Raw genomic sequence first — 23,113 nt, forward strand, 5'->3', positions numbered from 1 at the left:
GGGTCCTCAGTAAGCAGGGACAGCATGTGAATTGCTTAATTAGCAAGTATGCTTGGCAGAGAGGCATTGCCCTGCTGGTCACCCTGCAGCAACATGAACAGAGCTCCTGGCTATCCTGGGAGATGGTAGGAGGCTGGGCAGTGTGTGATTGAGGTATGCCTTTACAGAAGGCCTGTTAGCAGAAGGGTAACTCAGTGCCCTCCCCTCTCATGTGCCTCCACCCAGCTCTGCATATGAATTCAGTGCTGTTCTTGTCCAAGGTGTGGGCCTCTTGACTGGGGATGATTAGTTCTGCAATGTGTTGTAAAGTACATTCAGAGCACAGCCAGATTTCTTGGGCCCTTTTCATTCACAGGAGATGAGAAGCTATGAGTTAAGAGCGGAGGGTCTTCTGTGAGAGACTGAATCCAACAGAGACCTGCCTTTGCAGTCAGTAGGTGCCATGCACACCCATGATGCTCCAGAAGAATGGTCTGGTTACTTTATCAGTGAATACCCTGTTCACACTATTTCTCCCACCTTGAGAAGCTCCGTGCTTTCTACTCCAGCCCTCCCAGGAGATGCCTAGCAGAGGAAGAGAAGTTATCTCCTCTCCCTTCTCCTGTCAGATACCAGGTCTGGCAAGTACCCCAGAAGTAACAGACCCAGAGAAGAAAATTAAGTGCTGTAGGTAGTACGTCATCCGTAAGAAAGAGCTAGCCATGAGGTTTGAGACATCAGACTCAGTGGCATTTATTTATTTCATTTTAAATATCCCTTTGGAGCCAAAGGTGTGGGATGAGAATGGAATTATTCCATTTGGAGGGATTTGAGTTTGAAGTCACCCTCTTCAGCCAGGTAGTCGATGACCTGGAGTCCCAGCCGGTTAGGGAACTTGAATTGGTGGCCTGGCAACTGAATAGTCAGGTCGTTTTTGTCATGAAGAAAGAAGATCTGCAAAGGGTGAACACAAAAGAGTCAGAGGACACATTGGCCAGGGCATGCTATATGTCTGTCTCTTCACCATCTTCTCCCACTGCCCTAGTCCAGGAGCAGGGTTCTTCAGAGAGAGACGGAAATGGGAAAGCTGTAAACTCCTTTGCCAGTCATCAACTCTGGCGGGGTATAGCCCTGACAAGTGAGAGGTGGCTGTGATCACCTTCTCAAACAGGCTGGGATTGGGTACCCTATGTATAATATACCTCCTCCCTTTCTTTAAGGGACAAAGCTGAGATGTGTCCCATGCACAAGAACACCATCCCACCCCTGGGTCATTCCCAACCTCACCTCTGCTGTGGAGCCCTCCTGGAAAGGGAATGTTGTCTCCCTCTGTTCTGTGCCCCATTCCCCATTGTTCTTGGAGTTGCACACAATGGTCTTCACATCCCCATGTATATCAAAGCGCGCGTTGAAGTGCAGCACAATATTGGCGGGGTCCTTCCCTATGTTCACTACAAAGCTGGCAGAGAACGGAGACAAGTGAGAGATAGGTAGCACTATGCACCCCAGACTGTAGCAGCACCATACCCTCTTACTGCCACAGTCTGTGGTTTTCCCTCGGGCTCAGGACCACTGATCAGTATTGGTAAAGGAGCCCTACAAGAAGGACCAGGGGATCCACAGAAAGAAGGTCTGGTGCGTTGGTAGGGGGAGCTGTTTGCTCTGAGTCACTAATCAACCACTGCCCCAGCACAGTGCTGTGTTTCAGACAGAAGTGTTGATTACCTGCACCCATGACACTTTTCGCAAGAGGAAAGGTCAGCAGTCAGCTCTGACTGGGTTGGGAAATCACATTCCACGCTCTGAAATCCCCCCGGTGTTTCAATTGCCTTCCATATTCTTCACTTCCTGTCCCAAACAGCTGGGAATTGCTGTGCTCTATGGCTGCTCTCCAGCCCACAGGCCATTGAAGCAATTGCCATCTCTTTAATGAAGCACCTTTCCTCCAAAGGGATTTTTGCCTGAAACAGAACAACGCTCCTTCCCTGCATGGGCTCCTCCTTCCCTTGAGGCCCCAACAGGCAGACATGATATTTTGGGAGGGAAAGCCCAGAAGGCTTTGTTCTGACACTGTTGTGAGAAGTCAGGGCATGTTGCTTCTTGGAATACCATCGGCTCCCAGGGTGGTAGCCAAGCTCCACTCCCATGGAGCCAACCGCACCCAAAGGAGATACCAACTGGCTCAGTTTGATGGCTCAGTTTTGACGGTGATACAAGGAGGCTGCTCCCGGGGTCCCTAGGCTGCAAGCTCATTAAGGTGCCTTCTGTATCTGGCCCCAAGCAGCGCTTTAGCTGGAGAAGTGCTCTGCCCTTTTAGTTGCTCCCTTCCAGCCAACGAACACACCTGCCTACTCAGCACATCTCCAGAGACCCTGCACCCCGCACAGGCTCTCCATCTGCCTGGCCCTGCACATTAGAGGATGTGGTTGCTGTTAGGGGAGGGCACTGGTAGATTGAACATCTGGTTCCATTCAGTCTCTTGGCAGGAGATGCACTGGGGGAGGGGAGAAGAGGCGGGGAGGGGGGGCCAAGTAGCCTGCAATGTATATTAGGAGCTATGTCAGTGCATATGACTCATTGGAAAGAGCTGTTTGCAGCATTAACCCTTTCAAGACTGCACCTCTCTCCCACCACTCTACAGCCTTCTTGTTTAGCCGCCTTCATGCCCATGGGACATGGCTTACCTCTTGGCGCCTGGTGTAACTTCACCCTTCACACCAAAACGCTGTCCAGGCTTGATGCCCAAATTGGTGCAGACTAAGCCCTGTAGAATTAAAAAACAGACGTGTTAGTCCCAAGCATTCTGGCTCCCTCCACTAGCCCACTCCATCACCCTCCCAGGATGACAGGAGGAAACATGGCAGAGGTATTGGACACAGCTGGGGACCACTGATCCTGGCTGAGGGTGAAAGGTGAGGTTGGCTCATTGCTTCAGGCAGAGAGGGAGACGGGGATCCCCAAGGAAGAGCAGAGCGCCCCTTGAAGAGTTGCCACACATGGCTGGGGCATGTGTTCCTCTCCTAGCAGTGCAGCTGCTCCCCTACTGGTGTCTTCCTATACTGTGGGGCGATCTTACCCCACTTGGCTCCTCTCCAAGCTCTTCACCAACATGAATAGATTTCTTAAGGCCCTGGAGAGATAAGAGCTTGTGTGCACTCCCCCACACTCATGAGACAGAGAAGCTCTGAGCAGCTCTGCCAGCAGGGACCACACCTTCATATGCCAGCCCAGCTGTACTGGGGTTTTGAGAGGAGTACCAAGCCCAGCTCACTGGTGGAGCAGCTTCCACTATTGCCAACGTGTGTGCTCCCCGTGCTGTGATTTGAACACCTCTATCTCTGGGACTGTCAATTCAGCACCATTTGCCTCTCTGGACTGGTTAGAAATTACTTATTCCCTTTTCCCCCGAGCATATCAAAAAGCTGAAGACTAGGGCCCCAAAAGGAGGGAACTTGCAGAACAGCAGCTCAGGCATTTTGCTTTCCTCTTCCCTAACCTCTGAGCTCAGGGCTCATTTTGCAACTTTTACATGCAGGGACTCTCTCTCTCTGACACACGCACCCACCCCCACACACACCTACACACACAACCTAGTCATTTTTCCAAGGCATTGATGATGGGGTAGGTGGGGGACATTGATGATGGGGTGGGTGGGGGAAGGATAGTGGGTGCTTCATCTCCTCTTAGCATTTCCCCACAGTCCCCCCCAGCTGCAGCAGTGCCCTCATCTTTGAGATGCCTCTTAAAAATCAGGAACTTTTTAAAAAACTTCTGCCTTTTGGCCTGATGTTGGTCACAGAGCTGGGTATTTTTGGCATGGGATGATCAAAAAGCACTGGGGATGCCTGCTGGGGTGGGGAGAGGGAAGGGGCTAGAAGTTATGTGGGTTTCAAAATAAATCTAAGCAGCCCACCAAAAGGATATGTAGAAAGAAAATAAAAGGTACATAACATGAAACAAAATGAAATGAAACAAAATCAAACAAGAGCTTTACTGTGGTAAGGGAGCAGAAGATAATCTCATATAAGAACAGAGAAAGCCCCCCACAACTAGGAGTTGGTATTAGCAGTCTCCCTGCCCCACCCAACTCCTGGTGTACAGGACCCTGAAGGGACAGTACAGCTCCCTTCCTCACAGGGGAAATGCCCTGTCATCCCTTCTCACCAGCACAGCCCTCCCTCCCCAGATTTGCTCTTTGCAATGCACCCAGATCCCCTATTCCTCTGGCAGCCACCGCCCTTAGTCAAAGTCTCCCCACTACTCACACAAGACATGGTGTTACCCTCTTCAGGCTCTCACTCTACAGCTGCTGAGCTCTGACACACAGATGTGGGCAGCTACTCTGCCACTCCCAGTGCTCTTAAATAGTTGGGCAGCTGATGCACTGTGCCCTTCTCCAGCCAATAAGAAATACCAGGCAGGAGAGGGAGCAGGCTAGTGGGATTTTGAAGGCTGTGTGGCCTATCAGGGCAGAGCTCTCTTTGTTCCTGGATGCTAAACACCGCCTACTCAAAAAAGCCTGCTGGGATCCTGAAGGGAAGTTCCAAATGTGCGTGGCCACAAAGCCAGTGGAAAATAGTTTTGTGATGACAGGGTTTCAGTATCCAAGATGTTTGACTCCCTCCGACCTAGAAAAATGGATAAATGGAATGAGAATTGGCGGGAAGGGGTGCCTAGGCCCTTTTGTGCAGGATAAACCTTGAGCGGTAGAAATACCAGAGCCCACGCTAGGCATAGAGAATTCCAGGTAGTCCATGCAAAGTAGAAGAGGAGTTTTTCTCCCCATCCATGGTCATGATGGATGGAGACAGGCTCCATGAGATTCAAGCCCTGCTCTCAGGTCCTAGCACCAGAGTTACCAGTGCCTGCTCAACTGCTGGTCATCCTTGTCATATGCTGCAGACACAGGAGCTCAGGAAGGGGTTTAGGCCCCAGTTCCCCTCAAGATGCTCCCAGGAACAATGGGATACAGCTGGGCAGTTGTAGGTGCACTGCACACCAACAGCCATCCCTGAGGAGGAGGGGTGAAGCTTTTCACCACTTCTCTGCATCTTGCCCGAACCTTGCTAGAGTGAGCAAAATGGAGTGCACTCGTCAGTCCTACGTGGCTTGTATACCTTCTGTATTGTGTCCATTAGAAGGGTGATTCATCCCGGAGTGAAAGGATTTTTTTCTGGAAAAATTTACTTCACTGTAAAACGGCTTGACTGTAATTACATCTAAACAGGAGAAAGAATTCAAGCAGCTGGCCAAGTCTGCTCTCGTGGTTTAGGGCTGTGCTTGTCTTTTTTTTTTTGTCTCTAATCACAAGACACACCGCTGTGGCTCAGCCAAGAGCACCAGAACTGCCCTGCGCTGCACGATCTGTTTCTTCCTTGGAGGCCCATTCGTTCCCCATTTACTGTGTATGTGATTATGGAAACACCCTATCCCCTCTAGGAAAATCATCAGAGTTTCTTTAACTCTTTGAAACTACGGGTCTCCCTGTGGGGAAGAATTCGGGACTGGGGTAAGAGTCGGGGGCTGTAGAGCAGAAGTGAAGTGCATTGGCAGAGCAAGGGGTGCTGTGGGGCAGGAGGACTGGACCATCAGAGGGTGCTGTAGCTGAGGAGTGCATACACTGACAGAACTGGGTAAGATTGAGGAGCAGAGCAGCTATTGCTGGAGGCAGAGATCTGGCTGCCTATATAGAGAGGAAGGGATCAGTAGCTTTTGAGACACTCTTACTCCAGAAGATGAGTTTCTCCCTGGTCAGCAGGGAGACAGTCATATCTTTTGCATGCTGTCTCGAGATCTCGAGATCCTCTTTGCTGCTCTCCTACCTGGCTATGCCTGAAATGGCAGCACCTACAGCAGCTGCGTGTGAACAGTCAGCACACAGCTGCAGCACCCCTGGGAGACTCATCTCTATATGACTGTCCAGAGAAAATTAACTGGCAAATGCCGGCTCTTCTTAAAGAGACTGGCTGACTCCACTCCACGACCATAATCAGACAGATGTAATAATAGGAGCAGCGTTACCAGGAGATGAGAGGAGCAGTATTCCCTTCCTATGGCCAGAAAGGGGATGAGCCTTATTCAGTGAGGCTTTTGCAGTATGAAATTTCATACATTTGGAGCAGAACAACAAATCTCTCTAGGCATCTGTGACAGTGGCAGGTTGGGGGTGGGGGGGTTCATCTTGGGGTGACCCTCATCAGTGCCAGGGTGTCAGCTCAGGGGTAAATTTGGATCAGTGTCCTTGTAGGGGCCGGCAGTCTGCATCTCACCTCCCACGCCAGCACAGAGCAGGGCTGCCTTCCCATCCCTGCAGCAAAGATGACAGCAAGCTTCTCTTGAGATTGAGAATGCACCCCTCCCTGGAGAACACACACACACACACACACACACACACACACACGCACACGCACACACACACACACTGGTGAGAGAACCGGTCTGTGTCTCATTTTTTCCACCTCTCTAAAACCTGCATTTACAGATGTAAATGTCAGGGGCCAGATGCTCCATAGCTGGATCCTCCCTGTTGCTTGCTGTTGGGGACGTGGCCAGGCAGATGGAGGGGAAGGTTGTAGCTGCCCAAGAAACAGATATACAAGGAGTGTGTGTGTGTGTGTGTGTGAAGGGGGTTACATTAAGTATAGGGTGGCCATCATAGAGGACATTCTGGTTTTCTGCTACTCTGACCTCTGTCCTCTATTGATATGAAACCTTGGAGTTGATATTAGCAGCCTCTCTTGAAGAGAAAAGTAGAGGACATAAAGGCATTGGGTTTCATATCAATAGAGGACAGAGGACAACCGGACTGTCCTCTATGATGGCCACCCTAATTAAGTATACCCCACTCCCCTAGTTACACAACTTTTCACCCTTATGGGCCTCCTTTCACTCTTGTGGGCCTGCTTTCTCTGGCTTCAGTTTCCATCTTGCCCACCTGCACTCAAATCTCCCCTGTGGCCAGAAAGGTTGGATGCGGCTCCTCCTCTGGCTAGTTGGAGGGACAATGCCCCTGGAAAGTGTTGCTAAGCACAGGAGGGTCCTTGCAGCTTTGCAAGCAGCTGAGGCATGGCCTAACCAGCTGTTGTCACAGCAACAACATTTGTTGTATAAAGCACCTCTCCTCTTTCTTGATGCCTGTGGTCAAAGTGTTCCTATTACTAATGACTGGTGGGAGAGAGAACTGGTAGAGACAGATAGGCAAAGAGCACTCCACCACAGCCCACACCAAGCTGTTTTCTCGTAGGCAGTTTTGCTTACAGAGAGGGTGGCCAAACTGCAGTACGTGTTCCAACAGTGGCATGGGCAGCCTTTGTGTGTGGTACACGGCAGATCAGGGAAGGGATAGGCAGTACAGTGGCAGATAGAACAGAGAGCAGATAGCAGAGCAGCAGATAGCGGAGCAGCAGATCAAGCAGGAAGTATAGGACAGGAAATAGACTGATGAGCAGTGGATCTGGCAGGGGAAAGGGATTGAAAGTAGCACTCAGGGAGGGTGCAGAGCTAACCTGTGACATGCCTGCCAAAAAGGTTGGCCCCCACCGCCTTACAGCCTGGCAGACCAACCCCAGATGATCAGGTTCTGAACTGAGCTCAACCCTTTCAAAAGCTGCTGGGAGAGGGTCAGCCCCTGTGCTGGGACTCTTTTGTGTATGCACCCAATAGGCAGGGATGTACAAGATTCCTACGCACACTGCCTTCCCGCCTGCCCATGCATCTCTGCCCTGCTTGGGAAGTCCCCCCCCTCCACAGAGCCCATCCTGCTGTTGGCTTTGGTGGCAGGGTGTTAGGATGGGATGGGTGATGTTGGAACGCAGCCGTGGACACAAACCTCACTGCCAGCTCTGTGTGCAGCCCCAGTGACTGGACTTCTTCATTGTGCCAGTTGATCTAGAAGATCACTTGCAGCTCATGGCTGTGCTGGTTACATGCAGACAGGCAACACCAAAGAGAATGAGACTGCAGGATCCATGGTGTGAGAGTGGTCACAAGGTCCTGCGTATTATGTCTCCCCTGCAGAGCCATGGCAAGGAAGTTTGGTGCCTGGGCCAAAGCCCACAGCAGCAGCCCGCCCTCGTCCCATGCACAGATCTGGGGCTGGGCAGTGCTTGTTAGCACCCCTTTGCTTTGGTTCCTGGGGCAGTCTCCCTGCTCACCCCACTTTGCTACAGCACTGCTCCCCTGTCCATTCCCCCTGATTCATGGTGACAGAGGCTGAATGTAGCTTTGCACGTGTTTTGGTTAAGTCTGGGGCAGGGCTTGGTGCATATCAGCATAAAGCATGGTGCAATGCAAACAAAACAGAAACTGGGTTCCCATCTTAGGTTCCTCCCTTGCTCCTGATCTCTAACAGCAAGGGCAACATAGCAACAGTATCTGATACATCATACAACCCATGGTTACCGAAGCAACCATGGTTGTGGGCAGCGAATCTTATTTCAGCAGTAGAGACTCCTCCCACGCACAATGGACAAGGGAATCCTTGTTCCATGCAACTGGATGCAGTGACTGCTCTGCCCCCCAGCCTTTATTCTCAGATCCTTAACTCGCTTACCCACAGCACCTTCTTCCTCTGGGCCCTACAGAGATCTGCCCTAGTAAGAGGTGCCCATTCGATCAGACCTGGAGCCTTGAGTTATCTCCTCATGCACAGAACAGGTGCAGCATGAACAGCAGGGCTGCAAGGGTCCCATACCCACCGCCATCTGGAGGGACCATATATAAGGGAAGTGGGGACCTCATTTGATCTCAGTCCATTCTTAAGATTTTTGCTGGGCTTGTCTGTGAAGGAGGCAACTGGACCAGGAACTTCAAAAGAGCCTCATGATCTCAGGTGCCTCATTTGTAGGGAGCCTAACTTGAGATAGTTTAAGGGAGCCTCATTCTCAGAAACTGCCAAGCATTCACCATCTGAAAGTCAGGCCCTATTGAAGCACCCAAATCACTCCTTACTTGTAGTTGGTCACTGAAGTTCGTGTGCGACAGGGTGGTCCTATGGGATGGGCATCAGGTGCAGGGGACAGACTGAAGTAAAAGTGTCCTGCGGTGTCGGTTACAGCAGCTTTTCTGAAGTTCGCACAACTATTTTAGTGAAAAGAGAAAAAGAGGGAAAGCTCCACTTTCTGATTCATTCTCCACATCAGAAATTGGCCCAAGGGGCAAGGACAGCTGAAAAATCCCCTCTATCCCTGCTCTGCCAACTCCACATCCAGAAAAAAATCCAGAAAAAACCTGGATTCCTCAGGAGGGCTTATCATGGGAAATCAAGGCTCTTTAGATGTAGGTCCCACCAAGGGGATGTTGAAAACAGCTGAACCATCATCTGAGTGGCAGTTGTCACCGTGACCTTATGTGTGGCGTAAAGAGCCCTGCCTCTCCTTCGGCAGTGGCAAGCCCTGGAGTGCCTGTGGCTGGGGTGTCCATTACTACAGAACAAAAGGGGAAAAGCTGAGCACGCAGCAGGTGATGCGCCCACCCCCTCTGGGGCTGTGTTCTCCAAGCCGCCCTTTACCCGCACAGCCCTTGAATTCTCAGGCCTCCATCTGAGATGATCTCAGCCCTTGTGAAACTTGGCAGAGCGTCAGCACTAGTGTCTGGACAGCTCTGACTACATCCAGGACAGGTTGGGACAATGAAAGCCTCCCGCACAGGTCCTCCGCCCTGACAAGGTGCCTCAGCCCTGCAGGGATGCGGGGAAGCCACATTTTAGGACCAGCAGGGAGTTCCCTCTCCATAGGCTGCTGTGTTCCTGGCTTTGTTGCTGAGGCAGTTGACAAGTATGTCAGTTAATAAATCCCAGTGGACACAATTCCCATAGAAAGCAAACAAAGATTACTTCATCGCAGCTCTAGGGACTGGAGATTAACTGGTCTAATGGGACCCAATGGGACAGTCAAATAAAGAAGGCCAGCTTCTTGCCTAAAGCTCACGCTCTGTTAAACACACACACATAAGGAGTGTCACCTGATGGCACTGCACAAGGTGAAACCCCTGACAATCCTCTGTTTCTGCGACCAGGAGCTGTGGCAGCTTGGGGAAGCAGCTGAGATTCATAGGATTCAATGTGCAACAGTGCTGCAACATGCTCCACATGCCCAGGCTTAATGCAAGGCAAGCTAAATTTTGCTCCTTGGGTGCTTCAGGTGTGTGTACGTGCATGTGTATGCACGCACACATGTGTGTACAGAGGGGAGGCATGCCTCCATTGCTGGAAAGTGAGGGGTATCCCCAAAGTCTCAGAGTAACCCCTACCATACCAGAAGAGCATAGAGAGGACCCTATCTTAGACTTCCGCTTTGCCCATGGAGAATGCTTTTTAGGTTGATGGCAGCTGCCAAGTCAAATGCCCTGTGGGAGGCAAAGCAGCTGCGTTAGTAGGGTAAAGCATTGTTTTTTGTTTCAGAGATGGGAAGTCCTCAGGGCTTGCAGGTAGGTTGTTACTACTGAATGGAAGAAAATGGCAAGGCAACGAGCTGGGGTCAGTGACTGTCTCTTCTCAGCTTGTATTCATGTCTATATGTATTCACATATATGCTCCTGGCCCCGACCCCAAATCCAAGTGTTCCATAACACATGCAGGTTAGAGTTACAGAAGTCTCCAGGCAACTTAGGCAGGTATGTGGGGACTTGATTTACAGATGGGCTGGAGCAGACTGAACATCTACATTCCCACTGATTTTCACCTTTGCAGATTTGGCTTTTTAGGGTCCATCTACACAGCTTCTCTCCCAGCTGCTGGACTCGCTCTGGCAAAATAAGCCCTGTTCACTTGCTCCTACTGGGTGCACCAGAGACAGGAAATTAGACTAAGCAGACAGCTCAGGAGCAGCCCCAAGTGACTTGAAGTGTACCCAAGACCTCTTCAATGCCCAGTTTTGGGCTCTCCTGAGACAGAGCCTGACCTTGGGGGGCATGCTCATGGCTACTCTAAAATGATTACTTGGCCTACTTCTGGCATGCCCAGCAGGAGTGAGTTGGTGGGGCTTATCCTGTCAGCAATGGCCCCAGGGTAAGGAGAGAAGCCATGTAGACATGTCTGTATCCTAGGGAGAAGTTCCCATTCCACACCCAGGGGACTGGAGTTCCCTGTTTACAGACACAGCAGGGAAAGCACAAACAGTAGGATTAGGAGGAACTTCCTGTCTGCCACCTCTAGGCTAAAGAAGACAATTCTTCCTCCTCTCTGAAGCCTTTCAGCTGAGACTGATATGAATGAGATGGTGGTGTGGGGGCTTGTGCATCCTCTGATGAGCTGGGTTGAAAACAGGTGATCACAAACCACACCTGATTTATTTGTCTGCCTGGAGAAGAAAAGCACAGGTTCCTAGGCCTGAATGTGGCCAGAGGACTAACCCTCTTAGGGCCCAAATATAGTAGTAGTAGAAGTAGTTTATTATTATTAGTATCCATTATATAAATATATAAAACATCAAAACAAAAGTTTTGATGTCATCACTTTCCTGCTTCTACCTCCAAGCAAATGGCCACCTGCTACCTCATCACAATCCATTGGGTCTGCAAAGGAGGATTTACCCCAACCTATATGCCTGGTGCTGCAGGTGGGCATCTCATAATCCTTTTCTGTACTGCTTTGCCCTAGGTATTGTGCAACAGTAGGAGACTGCACAGTGGGGTATGGACCATAAAGTAGCTAGAAGTCTCTGGATTCCAAATCCAGGTGGTCAGCAGCTAAAAACCTCATGATTCCTCATGATCTCCTTTTCTAAGAGCTTGTGGCTTCTTTGCCTTTCTTTCTCTGATTGAGTGCACTTCCTGCAGAGACCAGCCTCCACACTTCCCTCTGACTAAAACCCAAACCCGTGGAGATAAGAGTCATCATGGGGACACCAAGACCTTGATGCCCAAAGAGCGCTCTATTGACTGCTCAAGTAACACCAACACTGTGATCAGCTCCGCTCAAATGACAATACCACTTTTAGCTGTTAAGCTCATTAGCATGCTTCGCATTGCATTAATATTAATAGTAACTTCCTTCAGCTCGTTCACCAGCTGCAGCATCTGGTTTCACTTCTATGCCCCTAATCTGATTTTATCTTCATTTTGCCTCAGCGACTGTTACCCAACCCCCATACTGCTCATTCTCTGCCTCTGGTGCCCACCACTCCTCCTGTCACACTGAATCCTTTGCCTTTATCTCCAGACTGCCTACACAGCAGACAGGTGGTGCCATTTTCGAAGAATGGCACCAGCAACGTGGACAAGTCACATCTCTGCCTTGCTGCACTGACAATGGGGAACACACTGCAGAGCTTGCTGTTGTCTTTGGCATCCTGCCACCAGGCACACACCACTTCAGAAGTGCAATGAGGAGTTACAGCAGAACTTTGTGCTGTCAGCAGCAACAGTTTCAGATGCATGTGCTTCCCACTACACAGCAAGTTAAGCCCCCGAGCAGTCTGAAAACAAACCAAGATGCCGAGTGTGAGGAAGACAAAGTCAATGACATCCACACTCCACAGAGCATCTGTTCTGGGCCTAAGACGCTACAGAGGCAATGCACCAATATAAGACCTCCTTTGCCAGTGGAGAAATCTGCGGCCACAACTGTCTGGAAGCTCCATCTCTGATGGCTCCTGGTCTGTTGCAAATCCGTTTGGGGTAGGCAAGTTGCCCACTAGGGTTGGTGTGATGGAAATATGTACCGCTACTACAAAAATACTCCCACAGCATTTAGAAGGGATGTAAATCCTCAAGAAGTTATTGAAGTCTTCACCCGTGTGGGGTTCCTTAATTGCTGTGGAACAACTGATAGAATCCATAGTCCCATTCATTGTCCCACTTCTCAAACCTTGGGGCTCATAAATCAGAAGAGATAGTCTGCCACTGGGCTCCAAGGCCTAGTCAATCGCTGTGGGCAGATTCATTAGTGCTAATGCAGGTTGGTTTAGAAAAGGACATGGCATTCGAATTTGTAGGAACTCTCCCCTGTTTTCCCTAACAAAGGATATTTTTCTGGGATTGCAAAGCACATAGCTATTAACAGTGTGAGCTAGTTTTAAGGGTGAGCAACTGCAGTAATTGCACAGGGCCTAAACCCTGTGGTTGAGATTAAGTTAGAGCAAGTCACCTAATATGGGGAGGGGAAAAGGGAGAGGCTCATGTCTTGACCTTTGCTCAGGGCCACCATAAATCTAAGCCTGGCTTCAGGGGACCCTGCCTACCCTCTCTTGCAGTTGCTAAGAAAATCTGACAGTGGTCTTCTGGATGTCAGAAAAGAGTGGAGAAACAATTGCCCAAGCAGCTGCTGGATGACGGTACAATGCACCTTTTCAGGAGATTAATAATAGCTTGGTGCAAGCCTAGGGATGGGCAAGCAGCTCCTGATTGGGATTTGAACTGTGCTGCGTTCTGCTCAACATCCTTGGGGCTAAGTCTAAAGGTTTCACCAAGGCCTGGCAGGCAGGGACAGAGAGACCTGCACAATTGTTAAAACACCCTGAATGACAGCTCACAATGGGATGTTGTCCAGGAGATCTCATGCTACATACCTGAAGGAAAGGACCTAATTGTCAGGGGTACAACCAGGGTATCAGCAGTCCGAGCTTGACTTCGGAGGGTCACAACTCAGGGGATCAGGAACAGGCAAAGGTCAGGAATCAAGAGTCCCCAGCTGGAGTTAGGGGGATCAGAAGCAAGTGTCAGAAAGCCGTGGTTTATAATGGACCAAGATATAGGCAGTCACCCTGGATAAAGCCACAAACCAAGGGGGTCAGGAACAGGAAGCAGGAATCCAGACCAGAGCCACTAGCTAAGGGTCCAGAGCAGGAAGCTATCACTGTACAGGACTAGGTTATGGACAAGCTGCAAACTCAAGTCACAAGGCAGGAGCCAGTTGTCAGAGGACAGGGTCTAGACCAGACTCAGAAGCAAAGATGGCAGGAACCAGCAAGTCAGTTTGGAGAAAAGGGGTCCAAGCTGGAGTCTGGGGAACAAGGAGCCAGGAAACTAGGAACAAGGACTAGACAGAGAGACATCTGTCCTATTTAGTAGCCTCCTGGGCACTGAAAGAGCTACTGCTTATAAGCAGGCAGTCATGCCCATGCAGGCAACTGGGGCCAGCTCAGGGTAGTTTGGCTGCTGACAGCCAAGTCCACTCCGATAACCAAGGCCAGTCTGTGGGCAATGCAGTTTGCCTACTGCCCTGGCTCCTGGCATTAATGGGTTGATCTGGTGTTTGTGAAACCGCAGCTTGAGGATTCTGCTTTGGGAGCCCTGCAGGCAGCCATGAAGGTTAAGCATCACGGTGCCTCCCTTTCACCTTGGGGTTTCTATGTAGGGACTGCTATGACTGGTTCCTGTGGGTTTGATAAATGCTGGGTACCTTCAGACCAACATTAACCCAGGCCTGTGTCCACCTTCCAGCTGGGTGGGGCCTCTGGTCATAGAGCAAGTAGGGGTCTATGAGGCTGGAGCAGGTCAGGGGGCTGAAGAGGTAAAGTGGCTATTCTTATGGGTCTCCAACATGGTGGTGGACAATGTGAGGGCACAAAGCTCCTCTCAGCCCTATGCAATGTCTGCCTATGCCCCTGTTGCACACACTTTGCAATAGTGAGTTGCAACTCCATCACAGAACCTGACTGCTTTGCCTGTTCTGTCTGCTTGCCACTACGTCTGCATTTCCACTCCCACCCTTTCCCCTCTTCTTGCTAAGACTCCCATGCTACAACCAAGGCTTTCTCTAGCGATCTCTTTAGTTAGGTTGAGCCCCCTCTCTTCTAGCTTCCTGAATTTCAAGCTCTTGTTCTTCTCCTCCATGAAGAACTTTCTCCTTTCCCTCCACCCCGCTCCTACATCTTGTCAACACCTTTGCAAGGCCCCCTGAACATCTCATCCAGGTGCACTTGCTGGGCCTCCAAGCTCACCAGATGGTAGGCCAGCATCAGCCAGGAGCTCCTTGAAGGTCTGGAGGCTTCAGGTGCTGACCCTGAAAGGCGCATTGTTCAGTACCCAGGTTCTCAGAGACGATGACTTTTCCACCTCACACTTTTCGGGATGCTTCTCCCAGAGCTTCTTCCTGGCCTTGAGAGCCCTGGAAGATGGGAAGAATTTTTTCAGCTCCCTCTTTGCCTTGGAGGTGCGTCAGGTTTTGCAGTTACTTTGAGCTGTGTGGGGCTTGACCTGTGGGTTGCCTGCTACTTTACCAAGTGTGTTTAATGTGAGGAAGTGGAGGTTACCTCACGGGGCAGAGCTCTGGAGCTGGCCTGATGTGCATTGCAGCTTTTGTGTAGCTCAGGTGACTTGGCAGACAGTTGTTTAGCTCTTATTGCTGGTACGGCATCAGCGATGGGGGCAAAGCTGGGCTGGCAAAACCTGGGTAGAGAATGAGTTTTCACTTCCATAGGCAGGCTTGAACTTAGAGAGTATGTCGCTGCTCTGTGTGACAAAAATGCAAAGAAAATACTTTTGTGTGATGTCAAAGGGGAATCCTGATGTGTGCACACTGCTGTTATTTAACAGGATGGGGCCTCCAAAGGTTGGGGGGGACATGGACATGAATGATATCCCCAAATTGCTTGGCCTGGTGTAAAATGGCACTGGATTGAATCAGACACAAAACGCCCCAATTTACATTAGATTTACCTAGATTCAAATGGATGCATAAAGTCCCAGTGGACAAAACTCTTTTTGTATTAGGACAACTGGGTTTAGTCTGGGCCAAGTTTATATAGCTAAGCCCTAACCCATCTCCAGTAGCTAGCTGGAGACTTGATGCAGTACTTTCAGGAGTTCATCTGCCCTTCTCTTTCTGTTACCCAAAGGAGGTTTTGTCACTGGAAAGCAATGCAAGGTTTCCCCCTTGCCCCTTAAGCCTGCAACGTCAGCAAAGCAAACGGTGCTTTAAGGCAGAGCCTCCTTTTGGGCATTGCCCCTTGCAGGAGGATGCTTTGCAGACTGGAAGTACCGGTTACGCATCTGAGCAACTGTTGCCAGAGCAACTGCATTTGTGGTATGAAGGAAGTCAACCCTCCTTCAGCAATGGAAAGCCTGCTGTGCCTGCAGCCAGGGTGTCCCTGTTACTGCAGAGGCAGAGTGTGCCATGTGACACACTGTGGGAGAGATCTGCCTCATCTTTGTCTGTGTTGCAACAGGCCATGTTTCTCCTACGTCCAACTCTGCTCAGCCCTGCTGGAACTGCTTGCCCCGCAGGAGGAGAAAGGAGCTCCTTCTCTCTGATGCATTGAGTAATTGGTCCTGATGCTAAGTAGCCCCGCTCCTGGCAGACTCAAGGGCTTCCAGCAATTTGGCTGGAGTGGTCAACCCATTTCAGTCCTGGAAGCAGGAGTCCTCCTAGAGCCTTCACAACTGCCACAGAGCAAACCTTGGCAATGGAAGAACAAAGGAGGCCAAGGTGGAGACCTCCCCTCAGACCCTCTTATTATGCACAGAAGAGTTATACTGGAGACACCACCAAACTAAGGTTGAGCAGGACTGCAAGAGCCCTGTTTTATGCCCCATCTCCCCCTTCCTACCTTTTCTATTCCGGGCCTCAAGTTGAAGGCAAGTACCTACCTCAAGGGGGCATAACATGGCTGCTGCTTTTGGCTGAGGAACAGGATGCACTTACTGAGGATCCCACCTAGTCTGACCAACTGGGGAGAGGCTACAATGAGTCCATGGAAAGTCAGGCATGGCACCTCGAGCTTGTGCACATGCAGCCCTTCACCATGGATGCAGCACAACTGGAAATCTGGGTCTCAGAGCAAGGACTGCAGCAAGAAGCTGCTTCATGGACCAACAGCAGCTGTGAAGCAACGTGGCCTGCAAGTGGCGTGAGTGTAGAATCCCACTGAGCTAGCAGCAGGTATCTCCGTTACACAGAGACCTATTTAAGAGATCACTTGTTGAAGTGACATAGTCACTTGTTGACAGTTGACAGTAGTCAAACATTCAAAACCTAGGCAGAGGTGGGCAGCTTGCAGCATGCATGCCACAAGTGGCATGGGCAGCCTGCGTGCACACACAACAGATTGGGTAGGGAACAGAAAGCAGAGGAAGGGGAAGCCTGTTATGTGCACAGGCTTAATTTGTGGCATGCCTCCTAAAAACGTTGATCCCTATTACCCTTGGACATGCCAGGATGCAGGTTGCCTGTACAACCTCAATCCCTTCCCCTCCTCTCATGCGTGTTATCAGAGTCTTTACTGACTTGTTTATGCATTGCATCTCCTATGGAACCTTTGCCTCATTCAGGGCCCAGGATTGATTGTGCTCTGGGGATGCATGTGGACTAGGTAGGAAAGGAGAATGTCATTTGTGGGCTCCCTGCCTAATTAAGTGGGCCTTTTCCAATTTATGCAAAAAACAACATGCAGGATTGCTGAGAAAGGGTGGTCTCAGTTCAAGGCAGCTGGATGCGTCTGTGGAGAACTAGCACTCATTTCTGCCTCTGCCATACAGCTGCTATGGAATGCTGGGAACTTTTTGCAGGCGATCACCAAGTACATAAGCCTCATTTATGGGGCTGACAACCCTGTCCAATTTACAGAAGTGCTCAGCACTTACAGTTTCAATCAAAGGGAGCTTGCTAAGTGCCAGGAAGGAGGCTATATTAAGATAGCACAGACAACCTCACTTCTGCCATTTCCTGACTTCCCAATGCTTGATTTTGCAACCTTGATGTTCTTACAAGGCAGCTTTGTGTGGGATTTTCTAGATCCTTTTCTTTCTTAAGGTCAAACTGAAAAACGATCCAGGAATTTCATCACGTGGCACCCTATCAGTACTGACATGGGTCATCTGCTGGTTTGGAAACTTTGGAGCTCCACAATTTGGACCAAAGGGGTAGCCAATAGCAGTGCCCTGCATGTGCTCATTATTAAAGGGGGACAGGATGCTTCAAGTATTTGTAGATAAAGTATTTGCTGATGGCAGTGGAATGGTGAGACTCTTAGGTTCCCATCTAGGTTTTGGAGAGGTGTACTGCAGCAGGCACAGACTTCTGGCCTTTCCCATCATACTTAACCCACGTGCCCTACACGTGGTCCCTGTCCTATGTGACCTCCTCATTGACTCCAAACCCTAGCCCTCTTTCAAGCACCTTGTTAGTTCCAGGGCTGTGTACAGCAACTGTTGAAGAAGTAAAGCACAAAGATGACCAGTAAGCGACATGAGCAGCCCTGAAAAGGTCGTTTCCAAGGTGAGGAAGGCTCAGGCTCCTTCAGTTTTGCACAAATGTTTAGAAGTAGGTGAGAAAGAATGTCTCAGAGATTTACTTAAGGTGTAGTAGACCCCTTCCTTAGGATAAGTCAGGGTCTACTCTGCCATGTTCCTGCCTCAGGCTAACAGTCAGCAGAGTATCCACACACAGTGTAGTCATGCTTCCACAAAGCCCCAGATGCTGCAGTAGAGCTTCTGAACCAGGGTGCCATTGTAACACGAGGCGCTATGAGATCCACTGAAGGGGTTCCTTGGGGTGCCGTGCAATGTTAGTACTGTTAGGTGTGCAGACACCTGTGTGATTCACAAGACAAACCCAGAGATTTCAAAATGAACCCATCCTGTCAAAGACATTCTGACCTGTTGTGGTCTTTCTGAATTCTTTGCAACAGAAGAATTGCTCTTTTAAAAAAAAATAGAAAAAAACAAGTGAAAGCTAAGAGCTGGTATTTTCTGAGGGGTGCCCTGATAATCAGTTGTGCTTTGACTCTAAAAAAGATTGAGAACCAGTGTTAGCATTTGATTGAGAACTAATAGCAGTGTTTCTCAACCTGTGGGTTACAACCCAAAAGTGGGTTGCAAGAATATAGGAAAGGGTTGAGAACAAATTTAAAAAAATGAATCAACATCTCCTTTAAAGGAGAAAAACGTGAGAAACTGTGGGTTTTCCCTTGCAGGCCGTCAGAGTTCCAGGCTGCAAGGGACTCCTTGGGGCCTTCCCTGCTCCACAAGCTGGGGGCAGCAGGTTAGAAGGGGCACTGGGTTGGGACTGGCCATTTATATTTACAAATGGGTCCTGGTACAAAAAAGGTTGAGAATCACTGATCTATAGCCTTGACATTCCCTCAAACTAGAAGGCCAGAAAGAACCAGGAGACAAGCTGCACAATAGCGTAAGCAACCCACTCGACCTTGTAGACTGCTGCCTCGCAAGCCAGCCAAACTCCAATTCTCATACCTGGCAGCAGTAATGAACAGTACCAGAATGAGAGGGGACAGAACCCAGATGGCATCCTGAATCCAAGCAACGGCAAATAGCAGCATAAACTTCCAAAATATCATTGGGTATGCTTTGCTTGGTTAATCTGCAGAGACAACTTTCCAGAGAGAACGGACTTCCCTTTTTAGTTAAAGAGTAAAGGGCTATGGAGAAGGAAGTACTAATAGTCTGTGCCCCAAATAACTATTTTTGCCAAGTCATCTTTGGCTTCCCCTTTTTTCCTTCCCCCACCAACAGATCCAGCATAACCACCCGCTCCATGCCAAGATGGCTGAATGAAGGAGGCCAATTCCAACTCACACTCGCTCGCACTTTATTATCTACAGAAAGACGGCGAGTGTCAGAAAACAACAACATGGGACACAAGAGGTGAGAGAGGCCCAAGGGCACTGCCCTCACCCCCGGCACAACCAATCAGCATAATTTATACAAACACTTCAATAAATTAATTAATAAATAAAACTGTACAGACAAAGCAGCAAGGAATGATTTTCTGGGGCTGTGGCACATTCACAGCACTGACAATACCAATGCTACTCCACGCACAGCCATCTAGCAGCAGTGGGACAGGGGGACCACAGACCCCTCTCCCATCATCTCAGTGGCCTGGCCTAGACAGAGACAAAAAAAGCTATACAGTTCACTACTGATGTGCTTCATTGTCTAGTCAGAAAAGCCCTTTCCCTACATTTTCCTCCCACCCACAGGAAAGGGTGTTTGGAGATTGTTACAGCAGGTCTGGTTCATTATGGCACAGGTAAGCTAGAACAGGCTCCTGGTTCCTCATCCTCAACACCTCTAGGAACACCAAATTAAGCTGGTGCAGTGACAAGAGTCAGAGCTGAGGACAGTCCCTAGAGCAAGAAACCATACTTCTCTTCATTAAAAGGGCAGGGCAGACTCTCTCTTTCACCATTCCGCCTGACTCGGGTGCACTCCCAACCCTTTCTGGGTCCTAGGTGGGAAGCCCCACCACTGGGCACAGGGTGGGGGCAGGAGAGGTAATAAAAACAGCACCAGCTACTCCCCTGGCAAGGACTCACTGTGGGTGCCCAGGGGAGCACAACAGCTGCAGTTCAAAAACCATTGAAGGACATAGCAGTAAAGGCCGCCACTGGTCACTTAAGAGAGAGAAAATAAGACATAACACAACTGGGCCCTACCCCAGGAGCGGGGAGGGCAAATGGACATTGGTTTGGCCTGTAAATGCTACTCCCACCCCGTGCACACAAAAAGTTAATGAAAGACTCCCAAGTTTCCTTTAGTCACTGGTAGCAGACTTGACTGAAGGGACAGGGTTTTATCAGCAAAATTCAGTACCTGGCAGCTTGGAGGAAGGACAATTCATACCATGCCCCTCCCCTCAAAAACCAAAGTACTGGTATGCAAAGAAACAGGAATGGAGGAAAAAGGCAGGGAGAGAGAAGTTGGAATGGGTGATGAAATGGAGTGGGACTAAGCTCCCTTCCCCCTTAAACTCTCTAGTCATCCAGGCCCGGTATTAAGTCTGCAATGCTGTCCACATAATAGTTGGGCACCAGATCCTTTGCAGCAGGGCTATCGCTGGCCATGTAGGCCTGTGCCTCCTCCAGACGTGACACGCCTGTCAGGGTCAGGACAGTGGCAAGACCACAGTTCTTGCCGAAGAGGATATCTGTCTCCAAGCGATCGCCCACCATAAGGGTGCAGGAGGGGTCCACGCCAAAGCGCTCAACAATGCAGTCAAACATGTAGGTGTTTGGCTTCCCCACCACCAGCGCTTTGCGTCCTGATGCGGTTTCCACAGCAGCTGTGAGGCTCCCTGTCCCTAAAGGGAAGGGAAAGAGAGATGCCTGCACGTCAATAATATTTCAATGACCAAGTACCCTACCAACCAAAGCCAAGGCAGAAGTGCAGCAAAAGCACCTTGGGTATTCCAGGGAGAGTGGGAAAAGCTACGGGCCCTGCAGCTGGAAATCTCCCGAGGATTGCTGGCCCTTACGCCCAGGATGCAGAGCCACACCTCCTTTTGGGGCATCTAACTTTGGAGAGCAAACCCCACACAACAGTCACCTGGCCCACAATTGGGGATCCTAATGCCCCAACCCTTATTCAAAGTGGGAGCTGCTGGTCTGGTGCACCCTGAGGACTACACTAGATGCGCTTTGCTCAAAGGCAGGCTGCCAGCAATTGAATCACTGGAATCTTATGAGAGCGAGAAGCTGCATGCAGGTCCCTTGACACTGGTGGGCGAGTGCTGCCTGTATGTGTGTTGGGTGTGGGTGCAAGGGTCCATATGTGAGTGCAGCATTGGGGTGAAAGGGTCAACAAGGAGTGTGTGTGTGTGGGGGGGGGTTCATAGTGATGTGGGGGGGCTGGGAGTGGGTGTAGGGATGAATAGGGGGTGCACGTAGGGAAGGATATAGGGAGCATGTGCGTGGGGGGCAGAAGAGGGGGTGTTGGGAGCACCTGTCAGAATGAGAAGGGAGGTGTGAAGGGAGCACATGTAGGAACGATTAAGGGATGCACATCACAGGGGCAGGTATGGGAGTATGTGCGTGGAGAAGGGTGTGTAGGGGAGCCATGTGGGGCATGTAAGGAAGGTGTCTGTGTGTGGGCTGCAGGTGCACACGTGCATGGGGGGGCAGCCCCAGGCCAGGGGGATGTGAAGGGCTCCTCCCCGCAGGGAGGGCCCCAGTGTAGCAGGTCAGTGCTGGGATGGAAGTCCACCTGCATGCACAAGGAGGAGGTGCAGCCACAGAGGCTGCAAGCGGGCCTCCCCTCCCTACCCCACGCGGCCCCTCACCCGGGGTGCGCTGCCCATTGCTGAGTGGGTGCCAGGGGTCGGGGTCGGTGGCCACCAGCAGGCAGCGTGGGTCACGCAGGTAGGCGCAGGCCTGGGCCAGCTTGGCGAAGGTGAACTGGTCGTCGTAGCCCACCAGCACGGCGCGCACCGCCGCCTCCTCCTCCTCCTCCCCGGCCAGGCGCAGCCCGGCGGCCCGCAGCTCCCCGCGCAGCCCCTCCCCGCCCAGCACGAAGACGCGGCCGGGGCCGGCGTCCCCCGCAGCCCCGGCCGCGGCCCCGAGCAGGCGCTGGCGCAGCAGCAGCGCGGAGCAGAGCGCCGAGCTGAAGATGTGCTCGGCGCGGACGCCGCGGAAGCCGAGGCGGGCGAAGCGCCGCTCCAGCTCCGCCACCGAGCGCCGGCTGTTGTTGCTGACGAAGAACGCGGCCTTGCCGCTCCGCCGCAGGCGCTCCAGCAGCTCGGGCGCTCCCGGCACAGCCCGCTCGCCGGCCCACAGCACGCCGTCGCAGTCGAACAGCACCCCCTGCGCGGGGCCCAGCACCTCGCGCAGCCCCGCGCCGCTCAGGCGCCGGCAGCCCGCCATGCTCGCGCCGCCAACGGCCGGCCGGCGGGGGGCGGGGCAGGCAGACCGGCGGGTTAGAACGCCCGGCGCGGGGCGGGACGGGACCACGGCGCCTCGGGCCGCCCCGCCCACAAGCGGAGAGCCGCGGGCCAATGGGCGCGCAGCGAGCGGGAGGGGGAGGTGGTGAAGCATCGGGACCCAATCAATCCTGAGAACCTGTTTGATGGGCACGTTGAGCAGCCTATGGCAGGGAAGGGAGATGAGGGGAGCGGCTCTGGGTTCTTGTGCCCGCTTTCCGTGGAGGGAGCCTAAGGAACTGTTTGATGGAAACCTGAAGCAGCCTGTGCAAAGGAAGGGAGGCGGGAGCAGCTTTGGGGTTTAGTGCCCGCTTCCTAGGGAGAAAGGCTGAGGAACTGTTTGAGGGCCAGGGAGCGCGGCCTATGAGAGGAGGGGCGCGGAGGGGTCTGTAGCCTATCACGTGCTGCCAAGCCGCGAAGTGACGGACCAATGAGAGCGTGGAAATGGCCAATGAGAGCGGGAGGCAGGGCTAAGAGAACAGCAGGACGGCTGCCCTGTAAAATGCCTAGGAAAAGAAAAGAGGCGGGACAAAGAAACAT

At 51.3% G+C, this 23,113-nt stretch overlaps 2 protein-coding genes across 2 annotated transcripts; both read right to left on the bottom strand.

Moving 5' to 3' along the window:
* Positions 1-707: 707 nt before the first annotated feature.
* LGALS1 (galectin 1) lies at positions 708-4,379 on the bottom strand. The gene is made up of 4 exons (XM_006270235.4): positions 4,245-4,379; positions 2,664-2,743; positions 1,267-1,438; positions 708-933 (listed from the first exon to the last, which is right to left on the bottom strand). Exons 1-4 carry the CDS (start codon positions 4,251-4,253, stop codon positions 790-792), a joined length of 405 nt encoding a protein of 134 aa, XP_006270297.1. The 5' UTR covers positions 4,254-4,379; the 3' UTR covers positions 708-789.
* Positions 4,380-19,448: 15,069 nt separating this feature from the next.
* Positions 19,449-22,588, bottom strand: PDXP (pyridoxal phosphatase). Its single transcript, XM_006270236.3, has 2 exons — positions 21,938-22,588; positions 19,449-20,959 (listed from the first exon to the last, which is right to left on the bottom strand). The coding sequence occupies exons 1-2, from the start codon at positions 22,515-22,517 to the stop codon at positions 20,634-20,636; spliced, it is 906 nt and encodes a 301-aa protein (XP_006270298.3). The 5' UTR covers positions 22,518-22,588; the 3' UTR covers positions 19,449-20,633.
* Positions 22,589-23,113: the final 525 nt, after the last annotated feature.

This window comes from Alligator mississippiensis, chromosome 4 (assembly GCF_030867095.1).
Source record: "Alligator mississippiensis isolate rAllMis1 chromosome 4, rAllMis1, whole genome shotgun sequence".
Taxonomy (NCBI): domain Eukaryota; kingdom Metazoa; phylum Chordata; order Crocodylia; family Alligatoridae; genus Alligator; species Alligator mississippiensis.

Bases quoted from the DNA above. Each gene is read 5' to 3' on its own strand.
- LGALS1 (XM_006270235.4), bottom strand. The intron at 1,439-2,663 runs GTAAGCCATGTC...GTTCTCTGCCAG, and splicing joins GTTACACCAGGCGCCAAGAG to CTTTGTAGTGAACATAGGGA. The intron at 934-1,266 runs GTGAGGTTGGGA...CACCCTTTGCAG, and splicing joins AGGAGGGCTCCACAGCAGAG to ATCTTCTTTCTTCATGACAA.
- PDXP (XM_006270236.3), bottom strand. From the start codon at position 22,517: ATGGCGGGCTGCCGGCGCCTGAGCGGCGCGGGGCTGCGCGAGGTGCTG. The intron at 20,960-21,937 runs GTGAGGGGCCGC...CCTTCCCTTTAG, and splicing joins CAATGGGCAGCGCACCCCGG to GGACAGGGAGCCTCACAGCT.